We start from the raw sequence: 26,207 nt of genomic DNA on the forward strand, positions 1-26,207 counted from the left end.
AAAATGTTCATTCTAACTTAGTAGTAAGACATTATTTAAGTATTCTTTTAGAATTATTTTTAAAAAAATAAAAATCATCATTATAGCAAAAGTGCTCATACAATGCTCAAAATATGACTATACTATTATTTGTATTGAACAAACTTCAAAACTATCGGGTCATAAACGATGATATATTTGATAAACAGCGCTGGTTCCACACAACGGGACCGAGTATCAAATTTCTATCCGGACTGGCCTGGCCGTTCTTAAGAAGCAAAAAAAAAATCTAAATGAGAATTTTGTAGGAAAATATATAACATTTGTCATAGTTTATAGTGCTATCAATATTGTATTATTTCGTATCTTCGTATTTTACTATTTCACTGCTTCTATAAATCTATTCAAATATTTGTTTTACATATATATAAAAATTAAATACTTTTAAGTTAAGTTAAACAGTGTAAATTAATCTATTACTCTACGCCACTCTATGCTACCTTTTATTTTGGCTAATTTTAATTTTAATTACTTAAATTATTAAGTGTATTTTACGAACCAAGGATTGGAAAACGTACAGCAAAACGTAAAAAGAATAGTTTTTAATTATATAGAACTATCAAAGCAAAAATAAAATTATTATTACCTTTTTTCTTAAAAAAAACTTTATGTAACTATTTTGACAAATCTTGCGCATTTGAAGAAACTTACTCATCCTTAATGCCGCGGCACCATAACGGAAGAAACAACCGAAGGAAACCAGCCAGCCATTAAAGGGCATAGCTATCGTGCCATAAAATTTGGCGATTGTGAATCGTGAAAAACTCTCGTCCAATGTTTATTTATCTCCTATTTCTGTATTGTTTCCCCACCGCCGAAAAGTTTCCGTACCGTGAGAGCGATAAGTAACTTGCCACAGAACTTCGTTCGATCGATCGAAGCTCTTGACGCCGGACACACACACACACACTCGACGGCCAATGACCTTCACCGTTACCAAGGGGAAAGAAGTGGTTGTACCACTGTAACTCAAAGGGCTAAATTAACACACGCAAGTAATCAGGCATGGAGGTTTCAAAATGGTTCCCCATTTTGTTCTGCATAACTATTTAAACCTTCCGAAGCCATTCCGATAGTGTGCTGAACATACGGCAAAGGGCTTCTTTGAAAGGAGCCCCATTGAATGGGGATTGCAATACACCCGGGAACGGGTGGAAGGTGGACAAAGTGGGAGGCTGCTCTCATAATCCAATAAAATTGTAAATTGATTGCCTCCCGTACCAGGGTCTCCCCCCTGTTGCAATGGTTATGCGGCGCCGTTGTCTATGTATGTTTTGTTGCGTATAAAAACTGGCCAGTTGTTTCTTTCTAGTGGAACATAGATTCCTTCATTCCCTCCTCCCCCTCCCGTGTCACCATGTTGTTGTTGCTGTTTGTGGTGACAATTTGCATGCAAAATTACACCGTTTATCGAATCATGCATGGTGCGGCAATGAAGTTGCTTCTGTTTCCAACGCCTCGAATATGTCTCGATGGGTATATTATTTTGTTACTCCACCAAGAGAGCATTCATACTTCAGGGGACTGAAGAGTGTCCCCTGAAGCGCTAGGTCGATCCAATACCAGGATGCAACGGGCAGGTAAAGGTGATGGAAGATGATTAATGGTGCCGATGAATACGGTTCCTGCCCTATCCCTCGTTGGCATTACTTGAGCTACCGATCCGCTTCTCAGTGCCAGCCGGTGTGTGATCAATGCCATACCGGTCCAACTTCCTTACGATCACTTCCTTCCGTACCGAAACGGGAACAACCAGGGTGCAATGAACCTGCGAACCTGGATCCTACACTGTACGAAGGCCAAAAGTTGAAAATACAATTTTTCTCTACAACGCAACACTGTGTATTTTATTTTAGTTTTTTTTTTAATGAAATATCTCAAAATTCTGTTCCGAAGAATCGCTTTTGCTACAGGCAACAGAAAGCAGAACACTCACCGAACGAAGTGCAGACGTACCGTTTTGGGATTTTTTTTTGTATTTTCCTTTTTAGTTTTCTTCACAACCATGCAATCGGACACATTTTTCCACCGGCAGGAAGAAGTTCGTCAGTCAATCCGTCAATCGTACCTCGATCAGTTCTCAGCCATGTGTAGGCATCGGGGGAGCAACAACAGCACACAACACAACAAAAAATGGATTCATTACAAAATCATTATACAGCTCATTTTGAAATCCAACTCAGTTTCCCAGCTCCGAACGCAACGATGGAAAGCAACGAGAGAAAAAAAAACACAACAAAACAAAAACACCACCAAACAAATGCGAGCGAGAAGGACGACTGGGCGGCATAACCACAGACGATCTTCATCGTGAGAATCGATCTAATTCTCGATCGCTTGCGTCCGTCCGTTCGATGTCAGGATATCGCTCGGACGTTGGGGAATGAATGATTTGAAGAAGCAATCAGATCAAAACTACGTCTTGAGTGTATGGTTGAAATATTGAAAGTTGGAAAAAGGTGATTTTGCAGCTTAAAAATTGTTTTAAGAATTGAGTTCATATAAAATTTATCGAACAAAAATTGGTTTTTTGTTATTGTTGTGCTTTAATTCCATTAGGGGATCTAACGATGGATTTCAGGATAATCTCTACTCGTTAAATAGCACTTTTCTGCATATTATTGTGAGAATAAGAAAAATATAAAGTCAAATAAAATATGAGATTTTTTCTGACAAATTCTGTCCCGATTCATACCCTCCAAACCCGATGACCAAAGGTCAAACAGTATGGTTTACGGTCAACTGTAATGCACTGCCAGAACAGATGGATCAATTGCCATCCATCTGTACCATTTCCAATGATTAACTCGACTCGGCGAAAGTAAACGTGGTAAAGAATTGGCAGGAAAATGCTGAACCAATGGGGGGGGGGGGGGGGGTAACTCTTATGCGAAGCGGATATGGCTGCGATGTGGCTGCCGACTGCGATAGCGACAAGGACGATTACTACGACTATGAACTTTCTTCCTTTTCTTCTGTTATTTGCTCCCCAGATTCGGAAAAGGAAAACCGAGGTTCACTTTCCCGGCTGTAACTTTCTCCCGTGCAACGGTGCGGAAAACGGCGAAAGTCCTTTCCAATTCCTTGTTTTATACTGTTGCGCGAGATGCAAAGGAACAACGGAATGGGAAGGGAAAGACAAGGAGCAGGAAATGCTCCCGAAGGCATGTTGTCTGTATGTGTGTGCGTGTGTGTGTGCGCGTGTCTGAAAGAGGGAAAGTTTTATTGTTATCTGCATTTATGGCACATTCATCTGAGGCCAATGGCGTATGGATAGAAGCGTTGGGAAGAGCGGTAAGGATAGGTCCATGTCTAGCAGCATGACACTTTGCACTAAAAATGCCGTTATGCGGTATGATTCCGTCTTGCAGTTGTGGTTTATGCCGAGAGAGTAGAACGTTTTCTTCCTTCTGGAATTTCCGCTTTAAGGACGCAATATTCCAATCACCCATGAGCATATTACTGTCTGTCGCAAACTCTTTCCCCATTGTTTTAGAACTTATTAAAATTTCTCTTTCAAGCGGATTAGCATTGAAATTTGAAAGAAAATTTAAAACGAAAACTGCTATAAATACCTCTGACATATTGTAGTAGATATTGGAATGTGTTTTAATTTCCGGTAGATGGCGCTGTAATTAAATATACTACGACATCTTCCGGATAAATAGCTGTAATAGGGCGCTAATTTCACCTTATTTAAACTTAAAATTATACACACAAAATTGATAAAACAATCAAACAAAAAATATATTTAGTTTATTTACTTACTTAGTGGCTACTATAGGTCACCGTTTATTGAACTTGTGCTATTAAAAAGGCCTTTAAAGGATTAAATCCCATAATTATACCCTAATTTTGCGACTACGCCCTTTCTGTGCCACTGGGTGTCCTAAAAAATCGTAACTGTCTCGGTTGTTCGGTATCATTCGAATGACATAACGAGCTCCACTAGAATAACTATCACTGAATTATTTATTTGAAACTTGTTTCTAAAAAAATAAAGAAACTTAGAAAATTATTTCATCAAACTTTTGTCGATTTTCTTATTTACTCAACGAGTAAATTATAAAGAATGTTCGTAACTCAACCAAAAAAGATATCCATTTCAGTCCCTTTATCCACTTATAACATTCTTTTTCTCCGAAGCATAGTAAATTCTGAAAAGTGATAAACTTGCGGGGAAATGTGTCCATTACTCTTCTGCTTCCCACTGATTACATTGTAACACAATGAAAAAGAAAATTCGTCCTGATGTCTCGTACAAACAGTACCGACGAACACTACATGACACCGCATGATTTATACGCAATGATTCCTTGCTGCCGTTGCGAATACTACGAATCGATTCTCACCATTCCAGCCCTATGCGATCAACACATTTTTCTCTGCTTTCTTTCCGGGCAGAGCCTATCTTCGTGGAGAGAGAGCTAAGTAAATCTAACCCTAACGCTACAGCAAATCCCGTCTAATTTGCATTTGTTTTATACATTTCCACTTGTTGACCCAAACACGGTCGTAAAACTATGGCCGTAAAATTTGGTTATGTCGTTATCATGTTTTCTTGTGGAACAATTTTATTAAAAATTCCACACACAAAAAAAAACAACAGAAAACAATGAAAGCGACACATCAAAAGAAATGCGTTGTTGAGATTATTATGACCAACAAGAAAAAAAAATGCCAAAAACCATGTTCACACTGTAGAAAATGGTCATTATCGAAAGGGGATGATTGGTGAGATGAGTTTTCGCTTCTTCACTTCTTTGTTTCACCATCAGGACGAAACAACTGCAATTGCCGATGCCAGCAACGTGCAACAAAGTATGGAACCGTTTATGACATTGATCGGATTCCACTTCGCTTCCGTCAGCACTATATGATCGCTCCAACCCTAGAATGGAATTCACTACTCGTCGTCGCATCCACGAAACGACCACAATAACGAAAATGCCACGAGATACGACGCACATGTACAACGCCATATTCGGTCCCCCGTACTGGTTCCTTTTGTAGCCGTGTATCGAACATGCAGGATCCATTCCCCGAAGGAATAACCATAGCCACCGGTTTGTTATTATCGATACGTTTGGTGTGTGCGGCCTCCTGCTCGGGGCAAACTCTCTTTGCTGATACAGTGGTGAAAGAAAGGAACCCGGGGTAACACTGCTAAATATATACAATTATCTAATTAGTAATCAATAAACATATTACGAAAATTATGTAGGCCCGTTTCACTGAAGCTGAGCTTGTTGAACTTTTCAACGGGGTGCATTGTATCCTTAAGGTTAACTAGGTGGCTGATTTGTTAAAATAATTCGGAAAAAAATTAAGTATAATATTACTTTGTTATCCACTAGTATTGCACTATTGCTTACATATTGCATACTGTTAGGCGCTAAGCGATAAAAATGAAATTTTGAGTAAAACTAATAAGTATGAGGGTTTCTATAGCCGCTAAGCATAGAAAATAATCATCTAAACGTTATCTTATCTAACAATATTTTTAAAAAATACAAATTCATTCAACAATCTTATCCTTCACCAGGCTGTGGTTTTCTTCTCACGCCTTTCCGTACCGCTGAAAACGTGACCGTTCCCTTCATCTCATTATGGAACGACCGACGGCAACCTTATGGGAACAAAAACAAAGCGAAACCAACAGCAAAAAAAGCGCTTCCCGTTCTCAATCGGGAAGCAAAACAGAACCGGCAAAAAGCTTTGTCCAATGTCCAATGCACCGACACAGACGGCGTTAACACAAAAAAAAAACAACGAAGGAATCTTAAATCTCAAAACACGGTGCCCGGGTCAGGTTGACCGAAACGTTATTGGTTCAGGTGCTTTTTGGTTGGTTTTGTGAAAGCGAACAAACGAGGAGGGGTAGGAAGAAAAAACGCTCGGAAGCATAAGAAATACGCAGCAGCACGACAAAACAAGTGTGTTTCCACATGGGAAGATGTTGGCGCATTCGATTGATCACCACGATGGGGATGCGATGGAGGAAACACAGGGCACATACGCAGCCGAAGTTGGCTAGATGATCGCAAAAACTACAGGACGGTAGGAAGCGGACAAACTTTGTGTGAGAAATTGAATCCGGCGGGACAAAGTCTCAACAAACGTCTAAGCAATCCCCTACAATCTGTCAGGACCAGCTGAGAACGGTGCAGAAGAAAGATCTCACCAGCTCGAGCGGATGATGAATTAAATTCACTTTCGGATAAACGTACAAACAGCGGAAAACATATCGAAAAGGGTTTTAGAAAAGCGAACAGAATGCAAGCTCACAACACACAACACACAAAACAAAAAAACTACACGCATAAAACACACTTATAATTCGATGCAGAAAGCGGAACAAACAAAACCTGGGATTGGAAAGATTTCGGCCATGGTAAGAAACGCTTGATCCAAACTTTTCCACAAAAAAAGAACTCGACTAAATACAAACAACCTTCCGGCGGCCAAATTCAACCAGTGTAAAAAGATGAAAAGATAATGACCTTCTGGTGGTTAGGGCGCATTACTGAGGGCCTGCCAAAATCGGTCAGTTACAGTGGTTTACGAGCATTACGACTCACACGATAAATCAAGCTCAAGCTTATAGGTGTATTTGTGCCGCTATTAATGCTTCCATGTCCATAAAATGTGATCCCTTAAATTACTCAATTATCCAACTGTTCGCACCTTTCGGTTGATTGGTTTGTTGTTTGAATGTTGTTTGGAATGTTTCCACCAAACGCTTTAACGTTTTAACCGCACACAAAAATTTTACAGTTGTTTGACAAATATTTTCCATTGAAATTCCATTCTTCCCTTTGGCAAAACAAACACTTGACAAAAAGGTTCACTCAGCAAACCTTTACCAGTTATCCTGATCGTGTGCTACCAAAGCGATCGATGATTTATGGTGCTGCGTTGCAATGTACAGCTTCCGACGTTGTTCTTGCTTTCCCCCCACTTGGAACCGGACCTTTGTTCCGAGACCCGGTTTTTGGGAAAAGGAAAAAGGTAAAGCAAAGCCTACGGATACCGGATTCCCTATGTCGACCGGTGGTGCCCTTTTAGGGTCGGGACCGTACCACCAAAAATGTACAATAAGATGCTACGTGTCAGAATGCGAATTATGCTTCCATGCTTGAAGCTTCTCGAGCTTCGCTAATTTATTGGTATGCCAATAATACATGGGCAAGTGGAGGAAAAGACAAGAAAACGAGACTGAACCGCGGTAGCAGCAGATGGTGGAAATGCACACGATTGTCCAGGGCGGTCAATTATTTCGCGAGCGTGTGGAATTAATTAAAGTGTCCGTGCTTCTGTTTATTGTGATTTGAGCTGTGAGCTGTCTAAGACAAAGATATACCAAAAACTGGTAATTTTTTTTATACAATCCTTATAACTGACCACATAAGAACTGTGGCAAAGTTAGGTGGAAAATGCTACATTTGGAACGGAATCTTTTTTTTTCGTCCCCCGAATTTGGACAAATTTAATCATTTGCCGTCCTTAATTACTTCATCAAACGCATTCCAAACGCGTCCCGCAATCTTTAGTTGGAAAAGCGAAAAATAAATACAAACAACAAAAAAAAGAAACAAAATACTAACACGATGATATACCATTATGGCCAGCATTCTTAAGCGAATCGAGAATCGGGAACGTGGCCGTGTATTGCCAACACCGCTGTACCGCTTTCCATTTCTGTGCGCAAAAGAAACCGCAGCAACAAACAAACAAAAAAAACCCCATCCAAACGGTACGTTTTCTGTTTGCTTTTGCGTCTTTTGCGTTCCATCCCTACGGCGATGATCTTTTCAACTTGAAGTGCAGTTGATGAGAAAATTGCAATTACTATTGACAGGCACCATCAGCTGACCTGGTGGAGGGATTCTTTACGAAAGCTTTCTTCTTTTTTTTCTTTATGGCTGTTGTGTTACGTGACTGAAGTGGTTCGAAAATGTTCGAGTGCTACATTAAGATAAAATGTTATTTAGAAGTACATCAATACCTTATGTTACACAAGGATTGTTTGTCTACTTAAAGAGCCCAACGTTTTTTTTAAGTAACGAAGTCTGGGGAGACTAATATATATTACAATAGTGTACTTATTGAAAAAGACTTCTCAAGTTGGTTGAAATGATTTGATTCGTTTGTTAAGAACAATCTCCATTTTTTTTAAATATCCTTGGAAGCACTAAAACTATCCTCAACTCTGAGTATTTATCCACTATCTTGAGTAATTATCGTCCAATAGGTTTCTCCTTTTCGTAGGAAAACCTATCTCTACTTTTCTCTCTCTCTCTCTCTTCTTGGTCTGCTCTGGGTTGAGCATGTCATGAAGATATAGGCAGGTCACCAATCCGTTTCCAGGAAACTCGATCAAGGGCTGCAGTCCTCCATCCAGGACTGCATCCGATCTCCGACAGGTTCGACTCCATCTGATCCAACCAACGAGCTCACTGTATATATATATTTCCTCTCCGCCTCGTGCCGAACGGATTGCTGACGAGCACCTTCCTGGTAAGGCATGAGTACAACATTCTCATCACTTGCACCAGCCTTCGTCTACATCCGGCTTTGACAAACGTCAGGATATCTGCACCGCCAAACAGCTCAGCTAGCTCGTGGTTCAGTCTCCTTCTCCACACGCCCTGCTCGCACACACCGCCAAAGATAATCCTTAGCACCCGCCGTATCAAAATGACGAGTGTATTGATGTCCTCTGTAAGCATAGTCCAGGACTCACTCCCGTAGAGGACTACCGGACGTATCAGTGTGCGATAAATCGTGTATTTCGTGTGTTACTGGAGTCTTCTGGATCGCAGGAGTTTGATTTTCCTGAACATTGCGCCTTCGGATTTCGCTGCTCTTGTTGTCATCCGAAGTTACGATCGTAGTTCTGCTACCTTGCTCTGATACTATGCTCCCCACGATCGTGATGCCTATCACGATCAGATCACGGATTGAACGATACGGCGATTATTAATCAATCGAGCCTTGCTAGCAGAGCCCATTGTCGAAAACATTTTTTCCATGACAATATTCGATCATGGATTCGACAGTTTGAAAAGAGTGGAAGTTTGTGGTACTGTCTCAAAAGGTAGCTTAGTATAGTGCGCATAGAGAATAGCATCTATTTTGAGGCGTACACACCCTAACTCTATTCGAACTAAAATAACAAAGCCCAGAATATTATTTTGGCTTGGTGATCTTTGGTGATCTTACTTCTTGAGCTGAAAATATTAAACTTAGCCACCTCTCTCAAATAATATACGTCCAACCATCGACAACAAAATGTTATCGAAGCTTAAGGTGCCCGGCAACGATGTATTTTGCAAGCGCAAAAATTTTGCTAAGTACTCAAATCACATTTGCGAGTACTAAACTGGCTTTTGCAAGCGTGAATTTCTTGCCAACTTATTTTCTTTTGCATAACTGACAGTAGTTTGCAAATTGCAAGCATTTTTATGCGCGTGCCAGGTTTCTTGCAAAAGTTTGCAATTTGCAAGAAACTCATGAGAGCCGTAAATACTGCAATTTGCCGACTTTTGCACTCGCCGTTTCCGGGCGCCTTTAGGAATATTGCGGTCCTTCTTTCTTCTGTTGTCTTTCGGATTCAAAGAATTCAAAACAATCACCAAAATTCGCCACATTGACGCAGCTAAAAATGCCTTGATGCCCCGCCTTCGTTTCACATGTATATCAGTACTTGACCTCGGCGGTCCAAATTTAAAGATAAGAATGAAGTTTTCATTCAACGAGACGCTGATGGCCTTCTTTGTCGCCTAGAATTTGCCTAGCGATGAAGTTGTATAGTATGTGACCATGGAAGCAGCACATTGCCAGGTGCTGTGGCAGGTTCTTACAGAGAAGCAAGTAGATATTGCCATTATCTTGGATGTTGGATGTGGCTATATGATCAACAACAGCAGATATTTAACGTAATGTTATTTGTGGCTTAGAAGTCGAGACATTATTCGTATCAATTCCCGCAGGACACTTTCAGAGAGAACTATGCTATAATCGATGTTAAATTCTACAAACTGTAGATTGTACTTAAGGAAATTAATCGAAAGAGCTGTTGTAGGTGTTGCCAATATACAACACAGTGATACCTTCCTAAACGATTTTAATTCGTTCTGGAATAAATAGCAGGAAAATTATTAAAATGCGATGAATTCATTGAAACTCCAAAAACACATGTATACAACTTTTATCTCATGTATGTTTTTTTTTTACTTTGATATTAATAAACGAGTAATCAAAGTCATATTGTTATATTCAAGGCTATTCGCAAAGTTTGTTTTTTTTTTTAATTTATTTTTTGATAGCCCGTTGAGCGAAAAAAACACTTGCTCTATGGCTCGTATTCCAGAAAATACGTACATTATGGTATTCGCAAATCAAGATACTATTCCACTAACAATACAGTTTGATCTCCTTTCCTAGGTGGACGTTTAGTCGATCGTCTCACAAGAATTTAATCTTATCATTGTTCCGTAACCGTTATTTGGGGAAATTGTACACCATCGGTACAGCTTCCCTGATAGGGTCGTTGTAAGTAACTTATGATTCAGTTCCATCGTAGACACCATCTTAAACAGACGCGTAATCGCACAACAGTAGAACAACATGTGCCTAAGGCCATTAATGGTGATAATCTTCGTAGGTGCTGTTCATGGGTAAGAACAAGCGTTTTCTTTTTTTGCTAGGTTAGGTGTTCGGTAATTACTATTGTTTTATGAATAATTTACGTACGGTAACCCTGTTTCAGAATACTTATCGTAGGTCCTAAATTCATTCGGGCCAATCAGAACTACACAGTGGTTGTTAGTAATTTTCTAGCACATCTGAGCAAGGTGGAGTTAATTATGCGATTGGAGGGCAAATCGGACGATAGAACGGTTCTTAACGTAACGGAGATAATTGAAGTTTGGCGGAGGATGACTAAAGAGATTACGTTCAATGTAAGATGAGCAAATACGAACGGACAAGTGTGTCGATGTTAAACCTGCACGTTCTTACAGTTGCCAGAAGACTTATCAACTGGGAATTACCGAATCATCATTGACGGACAACGTGGCTTTAGCTTTCACAAGGAAGCCGATTTGGTGCTCCTCAGCAAAACCATATCTGGTTTAATACAGATCAATAAGCCCGTGTTCAAACCGGGCGACACCGTTCAATTTCGCGTGATAGTGCTGGACACGGAGCTGAAACCTCCTGCACGGATAAAAACAGCTCACGTAACGATCCGTGATCCTCAAAACAATGTGGTTCGGAACTGGCCATCGGCTGAATTGTACACCGGAGTGTTTGAGAGTAATCTTCAAATCGCGCCAAAACCAAAGCTGGGCATGTGGAACATCTTAGTACTGGTGGACGGAGAAGAACTCGTGACCAAGACATTCGAGGTAAAGAAATATGTGTTGACCTCGTTTGACGTAGAGGTGGCGCCAACTGTTGTTCCTCTGGAAAAGAATCAATGTTTGAATCTGACGATAGCAGCCAACGATCACTTCGGGAAACCAGTGAAAGGGCAGGTCAAGGTGGAGCTGTACTTGGAGGACGATAAGCGAATTCAGGTGAAAGAGTTCGAAATGTCCGGGCTGGGGCAGGTGAATTTCCGTTTCAATGAACAACTGGAACTGCACAACGATCAACAGGACGTGCTTGTAAAGACGACCTTCGTGGAGCAGTTTACAGGTAAGAAATGTTGCACAACATTGCTTTCTGGAAATGCTAATAATTCTCAATTATCTGTGATGTAGAACGGATTGTGTTGAAAGAATCACAAATCACTGTGTACAAATATCCGTACCGCATGGAATTGATCAAGGAAAGCCCGCAATTCCGTCCAAGGCTTCCCTTTAAGTGTACTCTTCAGTTCCGATATCACGATGAAACACCTGCTATAGGTATCACCGGTAAGGTGAAAGTGATGGAGGTCGGATATGAAACAACGGCCACTACCGACGATAAAGGAAGAATCTTACTGGAGTTGAGTCCCAGCGACAGTACAGACGCAATGGTTATATACGTAAGTGGTTTCGAATACGGTGAAGCTAAACGTATATTGTGCTGATCGTTGTAATTGAAGGACTTCATGTATATTAATTAATTTTACAGTTTTCCAACGATGATGATGGATTCTTCTTTAACGAACAAGTAGACAAAGTTAGTGCCGTGACGGATGCATACCTGAAATTGGAATTAAATTCTCCGTGAGTAGGAAAATACTTTGTTAAACATTGATGTGACTTTTGCAAAAATTATTTTCGTTGTTTCCAGTGTTATGTTGCATAGTATGTTGCGCTGTGTTGTTACATGTAGCGATGGTGTTAAATTCTTCGCGTACTACATTTTGTCGAAGGGCAACATCGTTGATTCCGGTTATATTAGAACGAACCAGCAAAACAAACATCCGTTCCGGTTCATGGCCACGGAGAAGATGCTACCGAAGGCGAGAATTATCGTACTAACCGTCGCAAACGAAATGGTGGTGCACGACGTACTGGACATCGATTTCGTAGGGCTTCGTAACAATGTGAGTAAAACTGCAATCTGTTATACTTTTTACCAGCAAAGTACGCAGACTCTTAAATGTTTCTCTTAAAAAATAGTTTGAATTGAGCATAGATAAGCAGCAAGTGAAGCCGGGACAACAAATCGAACTCCGAATGTCTGGAAGACCGGGAGCGTATGTGGGATTGGCGGCATACGACAAAAGTTTGCTGTACTACAACGCAAACCATGATATATTCTGGAAGGACGTCATGCAATTGAATGATGGATTTCATACCATCGATGAGAATGAGTTTGACAAGTTTCATGTAAGATTTAGAAGTTATTTCGAAAACGTGATAAGATTTCAATAGTATATTCCCTTCACAGAGCACAGGACTGTTCGTTAGGACGACGCATGACATCATGTTCAGCAGAGCCCACGATATGTCTGCTCGAGATGGACTGCAGACAAGCAATCCCAATACCAAATTACCCTTGTACCGGACAAACTTTCTAGAATCGTGGTTATGGAAGAATGTGACCATTAGAAGATCTGGAACGCGTACGATTTATGAAGTTGTGCCAGATTCGACCACATCCTGGTACTTGACGGGGTTCTCCATTGATCCGGTTTACGGTTTGGGCATCATCAAAAAGCCCATTGAGTTCACAACGATTCTACCATTCTACATCAAGGAAAATCTTCCATACTCTATCAAGCGAGGTGAAATCGTCGTGTTGCAGTTTACACTGTTTAACAATCTTGAAGGAGAGCACACCGCTGATGTGACGCTCTACAATGTGGCTAATCAGATGGAATTTATTGGACGACCTCTGGAAGGTAAGTGTCCTTAATCTCTTGAAATAATCTATTGCATTACAACATATAACAGCCTCCTGTCTGCAGATAAAAACTACACAACATCCGTTAGCATTCCTCCAAAGATTAGTGTACCGATCTCATTTCTTGTGAAGGCCCGATCGTTCGGAGAGATAACTGTACGGATTGAAGCTACGATCAAGTCAATTCACGAAAGGGAAGGACTGGAGAAAGTAATTCGAGTTGAGCCAGAAAGTGTGTTACGACGAAGGACGGAATCTCGGTTCTTCGGCTCCGATACACACAAATCTCAAACCATCCTTATTAATTTAGACAAAAATGTGGACAACGATTCGAGAAAGATTGAGTTCCGACTATATCGTGAGTAGTAAAAAGCATAAAGATTTTTTTTTTATTTTGATGATATTGAAATATTTGTTTGTGCTTCTAGCCAATATGTTTAAAATATTTACTCTTAGAAAGTTGGATGATCTGCTCGCTGTCCCGTCTGGTGATGGAGAGCTGAACATGGTTAACTTTGTACCAAACATTGTTGTACTCGAATACCTGCATGCTATTGGTTCGAAGGAACAAAGTCTGATTGATAAAGCTACCAATCTGTTGCGCCAAGGCTATCAAAATCAGATGCGTTATCGACAGACAGATGGTTCATTTGGTGTGTGGCAAAGTACTGGTGGTAGCATCTTCCTTACCGCTTTCGTCGGAAATTCGATACAAATTGCGTCGAAGTATATAAGTGAGGTTGATGTGGCTATGGCCGAGAAGGCCTATGATTGGCTTGCTTCGAAGCAGCACAGTTCGGGAAGGTTCGATGAGGTTGGTTCCGTTATTCATAAAAATATGCAAGGCGGTCTACGTAATGGCATTTCACTGACATCTTACGTGGTGGCAGCACTTCTAGAGAACGAGAATGCCAAATTGAAGCACGCGACAGTGATCGAAAAGGCAATGAACTATCTAAGCAAGCAAATAGAGTCCATCCAGGAACTTTACGATTTGTCCATTGTCACCTATGCCTTGATGTTGAATGGCCACAGCATGAGAACCAAGGCATTTAGTAGGTTATTAGTCATGTCTTCCTTTGCGAATAACTTTACGGAACAGTATTGGCGCACAACAAACAGCATAGAGACGACCGCTTACGCGTTGTTATCATTTGTATTAGCGGAGAAGTATCTCGACGGTATTTCTGTGATGCATTGGCTAATGCAGCAACACTACGTTACCGGAAGCATACCACACACTCAGGATACCTTCGTAGGACTAAAGGCACTGACAAAGTTTTCGGAAAAAATCTCTCCTTCACGAAACAACTACACCTTAAAGCTGAAGCATAAAAAGGCTACGCGATATTTCAATATAACCTCGCAAGACATCTATATTACCGACTTCGAGGACATACCGAAGAACACAAAGTCTCTGGAGATCAATGTCGATGGAATCGGGTTCGGATTATTGGAGGTGATCTATAAGTACCGTTTAAAACTCGTGAACTTCGAGAACCGATTCAAGCTGGATGTAGAGAAACAAAACACGGACTCTGACTACGAGCTGCGGCTAAAGGTGTGTGCTAACTTCATACCCGAAGTGTCGGATGATCGTTCGAACATGGCGGTGATCGAGGTGTACTTCCCTAGCGGATACGTTGTCGATGGGAAGCCAATCAGCGAGCATACTTTCAATAATGCGACACAGGTGAGATAATCTTTATGAAACAAAAGATAAGCAACAGGTTTAACCAATGCAACCATTTGCAGAAAATTGAAATTAGGTACAGTGGCACATCCGTTTTTGTGTATTACAACAATATGGGCATCGAAAGGAACTGCTTCACTGTAACGGCTTACAGGCGGTTCATGGTGACTCTGAATCGTCCAGCATATGTGATCGTTTCCGATCATTTCAACCCAGGTGAGTCTTTAGATACGTACGATTTGCATCACTACATTTATATGTAAACATTTTTTTTTTCAATTTGTTTTAGAGTGGTATGCAACTAAATTGTACGAAGAGAGGTCATAGGAGTTCTGCCTTGCGGTATGTACATTTTCAAAAATGTTGAAACAACTGGTTCCACGGTTGTAGTGGTAAGCGCAACACTAGGAACGGTTAGAAAGTAAAATTAGATACAAGAAGTTGTAATAAAGCAAGAAAGCAAAAGAAAAAGACCGAATCTTCGTTGCCGTGTAACAAACGTACTGCGAAATCATCTTTAAGTACGAAATGTGCTGCATATACTGCATGTAGTACGATCAATTTGGCCTTTTCTTTGGACGGGAGGAGAGGGGGTGTGAGGGTTGGGAACGTTGGAAGTGGAGTGTATATAAAGTTGAATGTCTGCTGGCAGGAGGATTGGTGAGTTGATCGAACTGTGAAGGACAGCACTGACTCAAGTCGATCGTGAAATGGTGCGACATCTTTCCAGAGATTCTAAACCAAGGAGTTGACACCTCCGCATGGTGAAAAAAGTGCACGATGTTTGAACGCGTTCTGACCGTGGGATTGCAGTTTTGAACGTAGAAATCCATATTATCTCTGATGGTAGTCCATATTAGGTTATTTTGTCCATAGCATAACATAACGATTTGAGTGTAAGTGGATCTATAAAGTCGACTGCCGAATGTGATAAAATTACCTTAATGAGCAAAACTTTATTATCTAATCATACACCAAGGTCTTTTATGTATGTTGAAAAAAGGACATAGTTACATAAGACATGGAAGGGTAAAAAATAACATGAAGAACAGTTGACCGAGGACAGAGCCTAGCGATACAACTGAGGAAAGCGAGAAGGGTTGGAGAAGCCGAGTTTGTTACGAAGAATTCGTTTCCAGGAAACTCGATCAACGGCTGCAGGCTGTACCATGTACGACTGTATCCGGTCTCCGACAGGTTCGACTCCACCTGATCCAGCCAACGAGCTCGCTATGCTCCTCTCCGCCTCTTGCCGAACGGATCGCTGACGATCACCTTCCTGGTAGGGCATTAGTCCGGCATCCTCGTCGCTTGCACCAGCCTTTGTCTACATCCGGCTTTGACAAACGTCAGGATATCTGCACCGCCAAACAGCTCAGCTAGCTCGTGGTTCAGGCTCCTTCTCCACACGCCCTGCTCTCACACACCGTCAAAGATCTTTAGCACCCGCCGTATCAAAATGACGAGTGTATTGGCAACCTCCGTAAGCATAGTCCAGGACTCATACCCGTAGAATATGTTTCGTATGTTTCTGGAGTTTTCTGATCGTAGGACAACCTATCTGCGACAATAAATAATATTCGATCGTTTGATCTTCAAATTCTACCAAGAACACTTTACTGTGCAACACAGGGTTAGGGGAATTAGTATTGAGTGTAACAAAGTTGCATCTAGTTGAATGACAGTGTAAATTTAGCTGGTTATTATAGTACAGTAATATCGATCCTGTAAAAAAGGAAACGATACAGGTCCGTCGTTGCTTATTCCATCTCCAAGGTTAACGTTCTGGACTGGACTTTATTGATGGGACGAATATCTCTTAATTTTCTTCGGCTAGGTACCTCCGATACCTATATTTTCACATGTTCTTCCGGGAGCAGGTTACAAAGATTTTAATGAAAGAATATTCACTTCTCCAGTATCTTAGTCAAAAGATCTAGGCTATTGAGGTCTACCAAAGACATCGAACAACAATCTTCAGTCAGATTATATGCAAGGAATGTCTTTGTAGGATCTATATACTGAGATCTATATATTGAGAAAGAAAATTGTTCGACATCATCGCTACAATATCCTGTCTTTCCCTTCGCATGCTGTTTGTCTGTTAACAGCACAATCTTCTTTATCCCAGTCCAGTCTTTTACTGACCATGGTTCGTATTCATTCTCATCGTTGCACACAACTCTTGAAGGTTACAATAACCATGTAAAATCGTTTTGTAAAACTCACAAAAGTCAAATGTGAATGTTGATCTTTTCCTACGAAATATACTAGTTATTGCTAATATTCATCATACAACATTTTATACTCCATACTTTATGGAGTCGCCTGGTATGTCACGTGCTGCTTGTGTACACTGTGCAGACCTCACACGGTGCGTCTTTCGTGAGCCAAAAAATTTAACCAATGATCTTACCAATGACTGGCGCACGTGCGATCAAACATCCACGGGCATGATGCAATCACCTGTGGTACTTCGTCGTTTCCACTCTTCACCACCGTTGCAGCTCATCTTGACGAATGTCCCCGACGGCAATGGCGTGTCAAAACCCCCACCCTCTCCTTCTCTCAACCCGCTTACGTCCATCAGCTAAATCGATTTAGCTCGTAGCGCTCAGATCACAAATCAATTAACCATTTAGCGCATATTATTATTTCTTCGTACCATGGCATCGGACGGACAACGAGTTGGCCTCGGTTGCTCTGTACGGTCCGGTGTATTCAATCGACGTGGTTCATTTTTACGGTATCTCTTTTGCACTATTCCATCCGTACAGCAATGGGCCTTTATTCCTGAATTGCAAAAAAAACAACAGCATGAACACAGCGAAACACGTTTTTCTTCAACGGCAAATACCGGTAGCATTATACAGCTCTGCTCATCCCGGCATGGTTCATGCGCCACCCTTTTGTGCCCGCTGCAGGGATGTGTGTAATTTTCGTAATTATTTAATGCACGCTTGACGTGGAACGAAGATGTTAGAAGATGGGAGCCACGCTCGGAAAGGAATTTAAATAAAATAAAAAGAAAATACAATACTCTTGCGTTTCCTTCTGTTTTGTACCTCACGGTGGCACACTGTCTAAAACCATCATGTTTTCCGTCCCCACGGCACCTCGTGTGGCGATTAATCATTGCAATGTTTTCGATCATAATTTCAAATCAACGCCAAACAAGATCGTTCCGACCCGCTTTTCGTTACTGGGTCTTCCTTTCCTTCACATCATTTATCTCCTATCGTGTTCTTCCACGGTACGGCATTTCACACCACATTCCAGTGCAGCGAATTCCTGCATAAATAATGTACAACGCCGGAGGACATTTTACGCGCCTTTATCGAGACATGGACTCGGGCGTACGAAATCTGGACCAGTTGCTTTTGCTGAACCTTTCGCAATACCATCGAAAACAAAAAAAAAAAACAAAACAAGCAGTAGATTTGGCAATGACATCGAGCTTAACAGTAAACGATGGCGGAAGCGCCGTCGTCATGTCATTGCCGCCCATCATCAGGAGCATCATTATCGTTATCATCTTGCTTACGATGGAAGCATAATTTGATGTGCCGTCCGGTAATTTACTTAATTTATTACCGTGACCGCCTTCCCCGGTGGCTTTTGAGCAGACGAATCCGTCATTTCAACACCGGATTTGCGGTTGAATCTTAAAGCGATCACGCTACTAAACGCTCTGCACACTTCTTTTTAAACATTTGACAAGCATAAAGAAAGTAAATTAGAATTTTGTTTAAATAAATTAATAAAAACACCACCATAGGTTTTTAACGATGCGTCCGTACATTTAGGACCAATTTCTAATTATATATATATTTTTAAATGGAATAACAGAACTCTACCCACCAAAATGGACACACGTTTCAAACTAATCACGCAAACATTCGATTAAATGCACTTCTATTCTTTCAGAACAGATATACAAAATACATTCGTTTTAGGTTCCGGAACCGGTCGGATCGAATGTTTTGTTGACGAAGAAATTATTGCTAATTATGTGCTGATAGGACGCCTTCAGCGTGATCAGACAATAGTCGTTCTGCGTGTTTCGATAGCTAATACCATAGTCGTTCTGCATCAGGTCCTCGAGTAGGCTTATTTCAGCACCGAGCTGCGGAAGGTTTGCCTTGATTATGAGCCATATGATCAGCTCTAGCAAATTATCGGCGGCCACATCCATACGAACTTCTGCAGAAAATAAAATGAGAGCTGTAGAACGGAAAGTGCAGTACAGTAGGAACGTCTTACCTTGCTCCTTGCACGCCTGATCGACAAGCGTAAACGCATCGTTGATATGCTGTATCATTTCGCTCGGGCAACACTTTTCCCGGAAACGATTTAAACTTTCGATTGCTTGCTGATACTTTTCGTGTTTGATGATAGGTACTAATTCGCTGGAATTGAAAGAAATCAACCGTTCTGTACTTAGCAGTGTTGGGAATTAGAAGACCCACAACGAACGCTTACCGATTTATGTCTAGAAGCTGAATCAAATTTTCATCAGTCTTTTTCATACATATTAATATCCGTTGACGGTAGATTTCATCGTTTTTGCTACACTTGCTTGCATACAGCACGAACAGGGCTGAGTATATTCCTTGCGTCATTAGTATAGGATACAGAAGGCTTTGGTAGGACACTAGCTCACTGAAAAGAATGAAATAAAATTATTAATCTTTATTTTTCCTCTCTCTCCCACTAAGCGAAACCACGTACTCTTCAATCATGATTGAATCTTTCGGTAGTGCGGGAAACATTACGGTAAGCACCAGTGTGTAGATACGGCTAACAATCGAGATCCACTCGTTCATGGCAGGTTCACAGAGTATGGAGTGAGGCGTATACTTCCAGCAGCTGTACGTCGAGTAGAAGCAGTTGGACAGCTTCTCAAACAACCCGTGCAGCGGATGGTACACACTCTGAAAGGCATCGGTGAGGTAGTTGCGCAGCAGCTCCAAACCTTCGCGATCGACAGATGTGATGCAAAAGTTGGGTATAAAATCAAGATCACGAAAGGGCGACGAATTTCTCGTCCGTCCCCCATACCCGGAGGGATTGAGCATGAATTCGTCCTCCTCACCGCGAGAAGCGACGGATGAGAAACTTTGCACCGATATTGCATCCGGCGCGACCGTTGGAGGAGAAGGTCCCGCCGGCGACGAAGGAAACCCATTATGAAGCGAAAGTCTGGAGTCGGACAGGCTGGAACGTAACGATACGGTTGATGCGCTCTGTAGCTGATAACCGGATTGACAGATCAAGGCGGCAGCACGATCGTCCAGCTCGCTCGAGCTAGCAACGGTATAATTGTTCGCCTTCAGCTGCTCTTTTCGTTTCGCTCGACTCACGAATATGGCTACCCGGTTCCAAACCTTTTTAATGTCCATCCGTCTGATGGCGACAATATCGCTCGTTCCGAACAGTGTTTCATGAAAGCAGGAAAATATTGATGACCATTTCCGTTCTGCGTTGATTTTCAGATCCAACCTGTAACGATTAGCAGCGTGTAAGAATGATCGAATATTCCTCAATACCCTCAAAGCATGCTGCCAAATACTTACATCGGTACTTTGTTGAAGGTCTGTACCATCGCCATTGTAGCATTGGTGATCTTCACACCGGTCCACGTTCCTCCAAAGATTCCCGTCATCGTGTGGCCCGCCATTTTGGTGTTGGAATCGTCCAGCTCAAACTGTTCCGATTCTATTTCGTGCTCCGGATAGTAGAACATTCCCTTTCCGAACGGACCATCGATCGTCAGTTCACCCTTGTAATAAATTCCACTTGGAAAAATGGCCAATCCACCGGCGGAATGTGTCAGTATGTCGTTTGCGAAAAAGCCCGCATAGTACGTTCCGTTCGTGGTAACAAGTATGCCATTACCGTGCTTCTTATCACCCATGAACATGCCGATATACTTCACCCCGTTCAGGCTATCTTCGATCACACCGAAACCTTCCTTTTGGTCGTTTACAAAGTCCCCATTGTACTGGTACGCGCTGGTCGTAAGCGTTCCAAAACCGTTGTATCTGTCTGCCTTAAAGTAACCCTGATAGCGGAAGTATTGTGTGGAGCGATTGCTTGTAGTTTTTAACCGACCGTAACCATCGTATTTACCATTGACGAATTCACCTAGAACAAGAAGAATCGTTAAACATTTAAGATAGCTTCTATACATCGCCGTTATCGCCTTATTTTTTTACCTTCATAGATAGTCGAGATTCCAAACACGGATCGATTCATGCATCCATAGCCCGTTATATTGCCATGGTAAAACTCGCCACTGTACGATCGATCGGTACTGGTGAGAGAGCCTATCCCATCCATCTGCCCTATTAGCCACATTCCTTCGTACCGAGATCCAGCAACCCGCTCGTAGCGATCACTGTACGTGTACTTCGAATACCGGTACAAGGGTTGTTTGTCATAAGACTGTTTATCCAGACACTGCAGAACCTGTGCCTTCAACACCCCAAGCCAACGCATTTTGTCGGCAACATTGAGCGTGTGACAGCGAACCGTTTCTTCCGGCGTGACGATCGTGATCATGTACCGATGTTTCTCTTTGTATCGGCTTCGCTGCATTTCGCTCACCTCCGTCGTTATCCAGACGAGTTTCAACGGATACTGGACCACTTGTAAACCGGACAAATAGCAAAACACATCGTTAAACAGCACAAAGCGTGGTGAGGAGGAAAATATGTTCACATCCAACAATTTTAGTGGCACTTCGTTTGAGTCCAGTATCATGCGCCGGTGTGGTTCCTTGAGCGTTAGCCATCTGATGTTCTCTTCCCGCTGCCAGAACTCTTTGGTTTGTTTCGTCAGATTGCCCATCTTTTCGCTGACCTCCTCGTTGAGAAATCGTAACCATTCCGATTTCATGGTGAGCAATGCCGACTCAGTAAGCTCATCCAGCGCTTTACCGGTGTCGCTCGTTATCAACAGCTCTGCCAGATCGATCTGAACCTGCACGTTGTCGAGATAGATTTGCAATATTTCCTGATCGCATGCCCTCATTAGATTCAGACATTCGTTATCGCAAAAGCACTGGAGGATACGTTGATAAAGCAGATAGATCTCGTCATGCAGTACAATAGACACCAACCGGCTTACGTCCTGATGGGTTAGGAATGTTCGAAAGGACTGCATTCTGAGAAGCAGCAGGTAAAACAGCGTTGTACACAGCCTGTAGAAATACTTTGCGGACAGTAGCGATGAAGAATCACTTCCCGCACCTTGAGCGAGCCCTCTCTGTTTGGCGCCATTTTTCGAATTCATCTCCTTAATGTGTTTCAAAAGTGCTTGCAGAGTTGTTTGCTCTCTGGTGTACAGCTTCAGCACGTCCTGTCGCACGGGAAGATGGTTAACCACCAGCAAGCTGTCGCTGGCCAACATGAAAGGAATGCTTTCGTCTATTTCTCGGCCTCGGTGCATTTCGGGTGTAGCGATTTTATAGCTCAACCATGCATCGTCCGAAGAAGATTTAATATCGTACAGTTTCAGGTCGTTGGTCAGCACGAACGTTTGAAAATTTCCACAGCACACGTCCAACGCGTGCTTGAAGCGAGTGCACACTGTAGGCGTGCTGGTATTGCCCGCGTTTTCTAGCTTCCAGCTGGTTGCTTGATTTTTGTTCATGTCTCCCCAGAAGAACAGCTGCCCATCGATAGTGAGTGCAGAGGAATAATCACAGCCGGATGCTATTTTCGCCACGTTACAAACATTCAATTGATGAATCTTATCGCGCCTTATATGATCTCCAGTTCCAAGTTGACCTATTGAAAAAGTAAAGCAAACAAAAACGTTAACACAATTCCACAGATGCTTTTCGGTTGAAATATTTCCACAGCTGAAAACTGCATCATGAATGTGCCAAACAACAACAACACGTTCATGATGCACTTCAACGCCTTCAAATGAACCAAAACAACATTCATTTCATTCCGTTCATTCAGAATATCGGGAATTAAAACAAAACCACGCAATTTACATTGTTTGCGGCACAATCGGATTTACGCGGCGAAAATAATGGAAAAAAGCTTCGTATGCAAATGAAATCACTGAATCTATCTGACAGAAAGCGATTCGATGGTATAAATCGTTCCCGATTCGATTTCCGTGCATGCAGCGCATTGAAACGAAATCCAAGTACACTTTTCCTGTCAACAACGCATCGAACACCGGAAAACTGTACATCTAGCATAACTTTTCAACATTAAAATTGCATCTTTTGTTTGTTGACCGTGTTCTTCATGTTTGCCCTACACAATCGTTTCGTTCGTCTATATCCATCGTATTTGAGGTGAGCCACTTTATCAGATAACAAGGGAAAGGATGATCGAAGCTGCACGGATTACGTAACAACCCGGTAAACATTATCGCACCTTCTCTCGCACCATGCAGATTAGCGAAAATGAGCCAAGTCGGAGAAATGGGAAGCGGTGCCGGCAAGGGAGGTGGTGGCGGTGGAGCGATTCGAGAAGCTGGTGGATCTTTCGGTAAAATGGAAGCAGCCCACGAAGAGGAATACTTTTACAAACAGCAGCGCGAACAGCTTGCTAAACTAAAAACATCGGATAGCACCGGAGCCAGTTCGACGAAATCGAGTACCGATGGCCAAAAGTAGATAGCATTTGTTAGTAAGCGCTTACCTTTGTTCACCTTACCAAAGCTAGCAACTCCTGTTTGATGTAACATCTGGCCATAGATCGACAGCTCTTCCAGCGTAGCAGACACTTCGTACGACTCCCGGCGACGATATGGATGAATGTTGAAATGCTCGAATATGTTGCGCCATTCACCATAGATGGCAAAATTTTTCTCATCAAATGCACACTGATCAAACAATATATCTTTCTTGATGGAACTGAACACTTTGGTGCGTCTTTGAAGCGATACGATGGCAAAATCGATGCCAGCCGCTAGCTCCTGAACACAGTCTTGCTTTACTTCATGAACCTCCGTTAGCTGATCACAGTTAAAAACCGTTCCGAAATCACCTTGCACGAAAAGCCTTCCGTCGCCGGCGAGCAGAAGGATGCCGTTATTATTACAGCACACACGCTCGAATCCTTCGCGATCCGGGAAAAGATGTGTCCACTCTTCCAGTGACCCATTCCGGCTACGATGCACCGTGCCACTATCCGATTTTATGCAAAATATCCAATTACCCTCGGTGTCAAAATCCGTAACATCCCGCTCGAGACAGCGGAATTCAATCGTTTTGTCCGTGGCTCGGTACACGCCTTGCAGCAGTATACCGTTCGCATCGAGTAGGATATGAGTTTCACCAAGGACACGTAATTTTACGCCGCAGGAAGGTTCGTAACCTTCCGGAAGCAGAATCGACAGTTTGCTTTCCTCGTTCAGGTCACAGTAGATGGAAACCAGTTCCGTAGCAGCCATCGTGATTTCTCTTTTGGAAGCTTGCTGGTTTCGACTAGACATGGAATCTCATTGTAACGTACATTAAACAAAATTTTAATACCGCGCTACGGATACATGGGCGCTCTGTCTTTAGGCTGAGTCACTAAAAATAGATTTTTATCTTGCAGTTCTTTTGTTCACGAACTTTCATGGTGCTTTGTTATTGTTATGAAAACTGCACTTCGGGCTTTGACGGCTGGAAAATGACAGCTTGCTTCTACAGGGTAATCCATTTTTTAAATTTTCCAACTAGAAGGGAAATTTTCTCTTTCCATATTTACGATAAAAATGTCCAGACATTCTTCAATAAACTGAATCACGCTTTCTGTTGATGGAAAATCACAAAACATTATAAAATATCAAAAGAATGGAGTAATAAAATACTCCTTTTCAAACTAATAGTATCGGCTGGCAACCTTGCTCGAACTGTCAACAAACAGATGTCATCAAGCAACAAACTTTCTTGTTATTGAATTTTGGTGTGTATTTCTCTTAACAAATTGGAATAAAATGTCCGTAAAACACACCACAGAGAAGGCACTGCAGATGCTAAGGACACTCCCACGTGTCACAATTGGAAATATACGCGATAATCCGCAGTCGAAGCAGAACGTGAGTATTTTTACAGTGCCCGGTATTGTGCATACCAACCGGTAGCTTTACATAACCAAAACAATCATACCCTGTTTGCTGGTTATTGCTTTGTAGCCGAAACGTGGTCGTGGCCAGCACGGTGGAGATAAACATGGTGCTGGTAATAAAGGATCCGGCCAGCGACAAAACTACATGCGTCTCGGATACGAAACAGGAAACACACCGTTCTACCTCCGTTTCAGTTACGAACCGTACTACAAAGGTCACCATCTAAAGCGTGAGTATCCTCCGATCAGCTTACACCAGCTACAGAAGCTGATAGATACGGACCGACTCAGCCCTCGAACACCCATCGACCTTACGAGCATTTGCAATACGGGTTTGTTTGCGATTCGACCCGACCTTCTTCACCATGGCGTCCAATTGACGGACGAAGGGGCTGACGATTTCCGGGCGAAAATCAACATTGAAGTACAACACGCACCGGAATCGGTTATTGCGGCCATCGAGCGTAATGGTGGAGTAATTCGTACGGCCTACTACGATCCGCACAGCCTGTACGCGGTGGTAAACCCAAAGAAGTGGTTTGAGAAAGGTGTTCCCATACCGAGACGCATGCTGCCGCCACAGGACGCAGTAGAATACTACACCGATGCTCGCAACCGTGGCTATCTAGCTGATCCGGATCAAATCAGTCAGGAGCGGTTGGTACTAGCTCAGAAGTATGGTTACACATTGCCAACAATCGAAGACGATCCGGACTATGCAATGCTGACGGAAGCTAAAGATCCACGGCAGATTTTCTTCGGACTCAATCCGGGTTGGGTGATAAGTTTAAAGGATCGTGCAATTATCAGGGAAAAGCAGTGAAAGTAGTTGCACATTAGAAGGTAGTTGGAAAGGAATACATACTAGTGAATCTTTCAAAGATAACACATCCCATAGCTGAATGTATGATTAACGATCGTCCGAAATTGTTAACAAAAGGTATGTTTTGTTTATGTTACAATTATCCACCATTCCACAGAAACACTTTTCTGAATAGTTCATGCTAAAGTTACTAACTTTTATTTATATTTCTTCTTAC

General features: G+C 42.1%; 5 protein-coding genes across 5 annotated transcripts in view; 4 read left to right on the plus strand and 1 right to left on the minus strand.

The window, feature by feature from the left end:
• The window catches only part of LOC125770221 (L-threonine 3-dehydrogenase, mitochondrial), a 114,197-nt gene that overhangs the window by 63,328 nt on the left and 24,662 nt on the right, over positions 1 to 26,207 (plus strand). The window lies entirely within an intron of this gene.
• LOC125770135 (CD109 antigen-like) lies at positions 10,437 to 16,924 on the plus strand. Its single transcript, XM_049439454.1, has 12 exons — positions 10,437 to 10,721; positions 10,814 to 11,006; positions 11,067 to 11,745; positions 11,811 to 12,079; positions 12,169 to 12,263; positions 12,331 to 12,586; positions 12,663 to 12,872; positions 12,934 to 13,387; positions 13,454 to 13,747; positions 13,818 to 15,082; positions 15,145 to 15,298; positions 15,372 to 16,924. The coding sequence occupies exons 1-12, from the start codon at positions 10,672 to 10,674 to the stop codon at positions 15,407 to 15,409; spliced, it is 3,957 nt and encodes a 1,318-aa protein (XP_049295411.1). The 5' UTR covers positions 10,437 to 10,671; the 3' UTR covers positions 15,410 to 16,924.
• On the minus strand, positions 18,981 to 24,701 carry LOC125770134 (alsin homolog). Its single transcript, XM_049439453.1, has 7 exons — positions 23,752 to 24,701; positions 21,301 to 22,875; positions 20,659 to 21,229; positions 19,814 to 20,584; positions 19,565 to 19,744; positions 19,346 to 19,491; positions 18,981 to 19,285 (listed from the first exon to the last, which is right to left on the minus strand). Exons 1-7 carry the CDS (start codon positions 24,545 to 24,547, stop codon positions 19,035 to 19,037), a joined length of 4,290 nt encoding a protein of 1,429 aa, XP_049295410.1. The 5' UTR covers positions 24,548 to 24,701; the 3' UTR covers positions 18,981 to 19,034.
• LOC125770292 (ATPase inhibitor A, mitochondrial-like) lies at positions 23,239 to 23,971 on the plus strand. The gene is made up of 2 exons (XM_049439701.1): positions 23,239 to 23,402; positions 23,504 to 23,971. Exons 1-2 carry the CDS (start codon positions 23,353 to 23,355, stop codon positions 23,724 to 23,726), a joined length of 273 nt encoding a protein of 90 aa, XP_049295658.1. The 5' UTR covers positions 23,239 to 23,352; the 3' UTR covers positions 23,727 to 23,971.
• On the plus strand, positions 24,947 to 26,053 carry LOC125770253 (39S ribosomal protein L15, mitochondrial). The gene is made up of 2 exons (XM_049439656.1): positions 24,947 to 25,138; positions 25,235 to 26,053. Exons 1-2 carry the CDS (start codon positions 25,037 to 25,039, stop codon positions 25,988 to 25,990), a joined length of 858 nt encoding a protein of 285 aa, XP_049295613.1. The 5' UTR covers positions 24,947 to 25,036; the 3' UTR covers positions 25,991 to 26,053.

The sequence above is a fragment of the Anopheles funestus genome, chromosome 3RL (genome assembly GCF_943734845.2).
Source record: "Anopheles funestus chromosome 3RL, idAnoFuneDA-416_04, whole genome shotgun sequence".
Taxonomy (NCBI): Eukaryota; Metazoa; Arthropoda; class Insecta; order Diptera; family Culicidae; genus Anopheles; species Anopheles funestus.

Bases quoted from the DNA above. Each gene is read 5' to 3' on its own strand.
- LOC125770134 (XM_049439453.1), bottom strand. From the start codon at position 24,547: ATGTCTAGTCGAAACCAGCAAGCTTCCAAAAGAGAAATCACGATGGCT. The intron at 19,745-19,813 runs GTACGTGGTTTC...CATTCTTTTCAG, and splicing joins GATTCAATCATGATTGAAGA to TGAGCTAGTGTCCTACCAAA. The intron at 19,492-19,564 runs GTAAGCGTTCGT...TTTCAATTCCAG, and splicing joins CAGCTTCTAGACATAAATCG to CGAATTAGTACCTATCATCA.
- LOC125770292 (XM_049439701.1), top strand. From the start codon at position 23,353: ATGTTTGCCCTACACAATCGTTTCGTTCGTCTATATCCATCGTATTTG. The intron at 23,403-23,503 runs GTGAGCCACTTT...CGCACCATGCAG, and splicing joins CTATATCCATCGTATTTGAG to ATTAGCGAAAATGAGCCAAG.
- LOC125770135 (XM_049439454.1), top strand. From the start codon at position 10,672: ATGTGCCTAAGGCCATTAATGGTGATAATCTTCGTAGGTGCTGTTCAT. The intron at 10,722-10,813 runs GTAAGAACAAGC...ACCCTGTTTCAG, and splicing joins TTCGTAGGTGCTGTTCATGG to AATACTTATCGTAGGTCCTA. The intron at 12,587-12,662 runs GTGAGTAAAACT...CTTAAAAAATAG, and splicing joins TCGTAGGGCTTCGTAACAAT to TTTGAATTGAGCATAGATAA.
- LOC125770253 (XM_049439656.1), top strand. From the start codon at position 25,037: ATGTCCGTAAAACACACCACAGAGAAGGCACTGCAGATGCTAAGGACA. The intron at 25,139-25,234 runs GTGAGTATTTTT...ATTGCTTTGTAG, and splicing joins ATCCGCAGTCGAAGCAGAAC to CCGAAACGTGGTCGTGGCCA.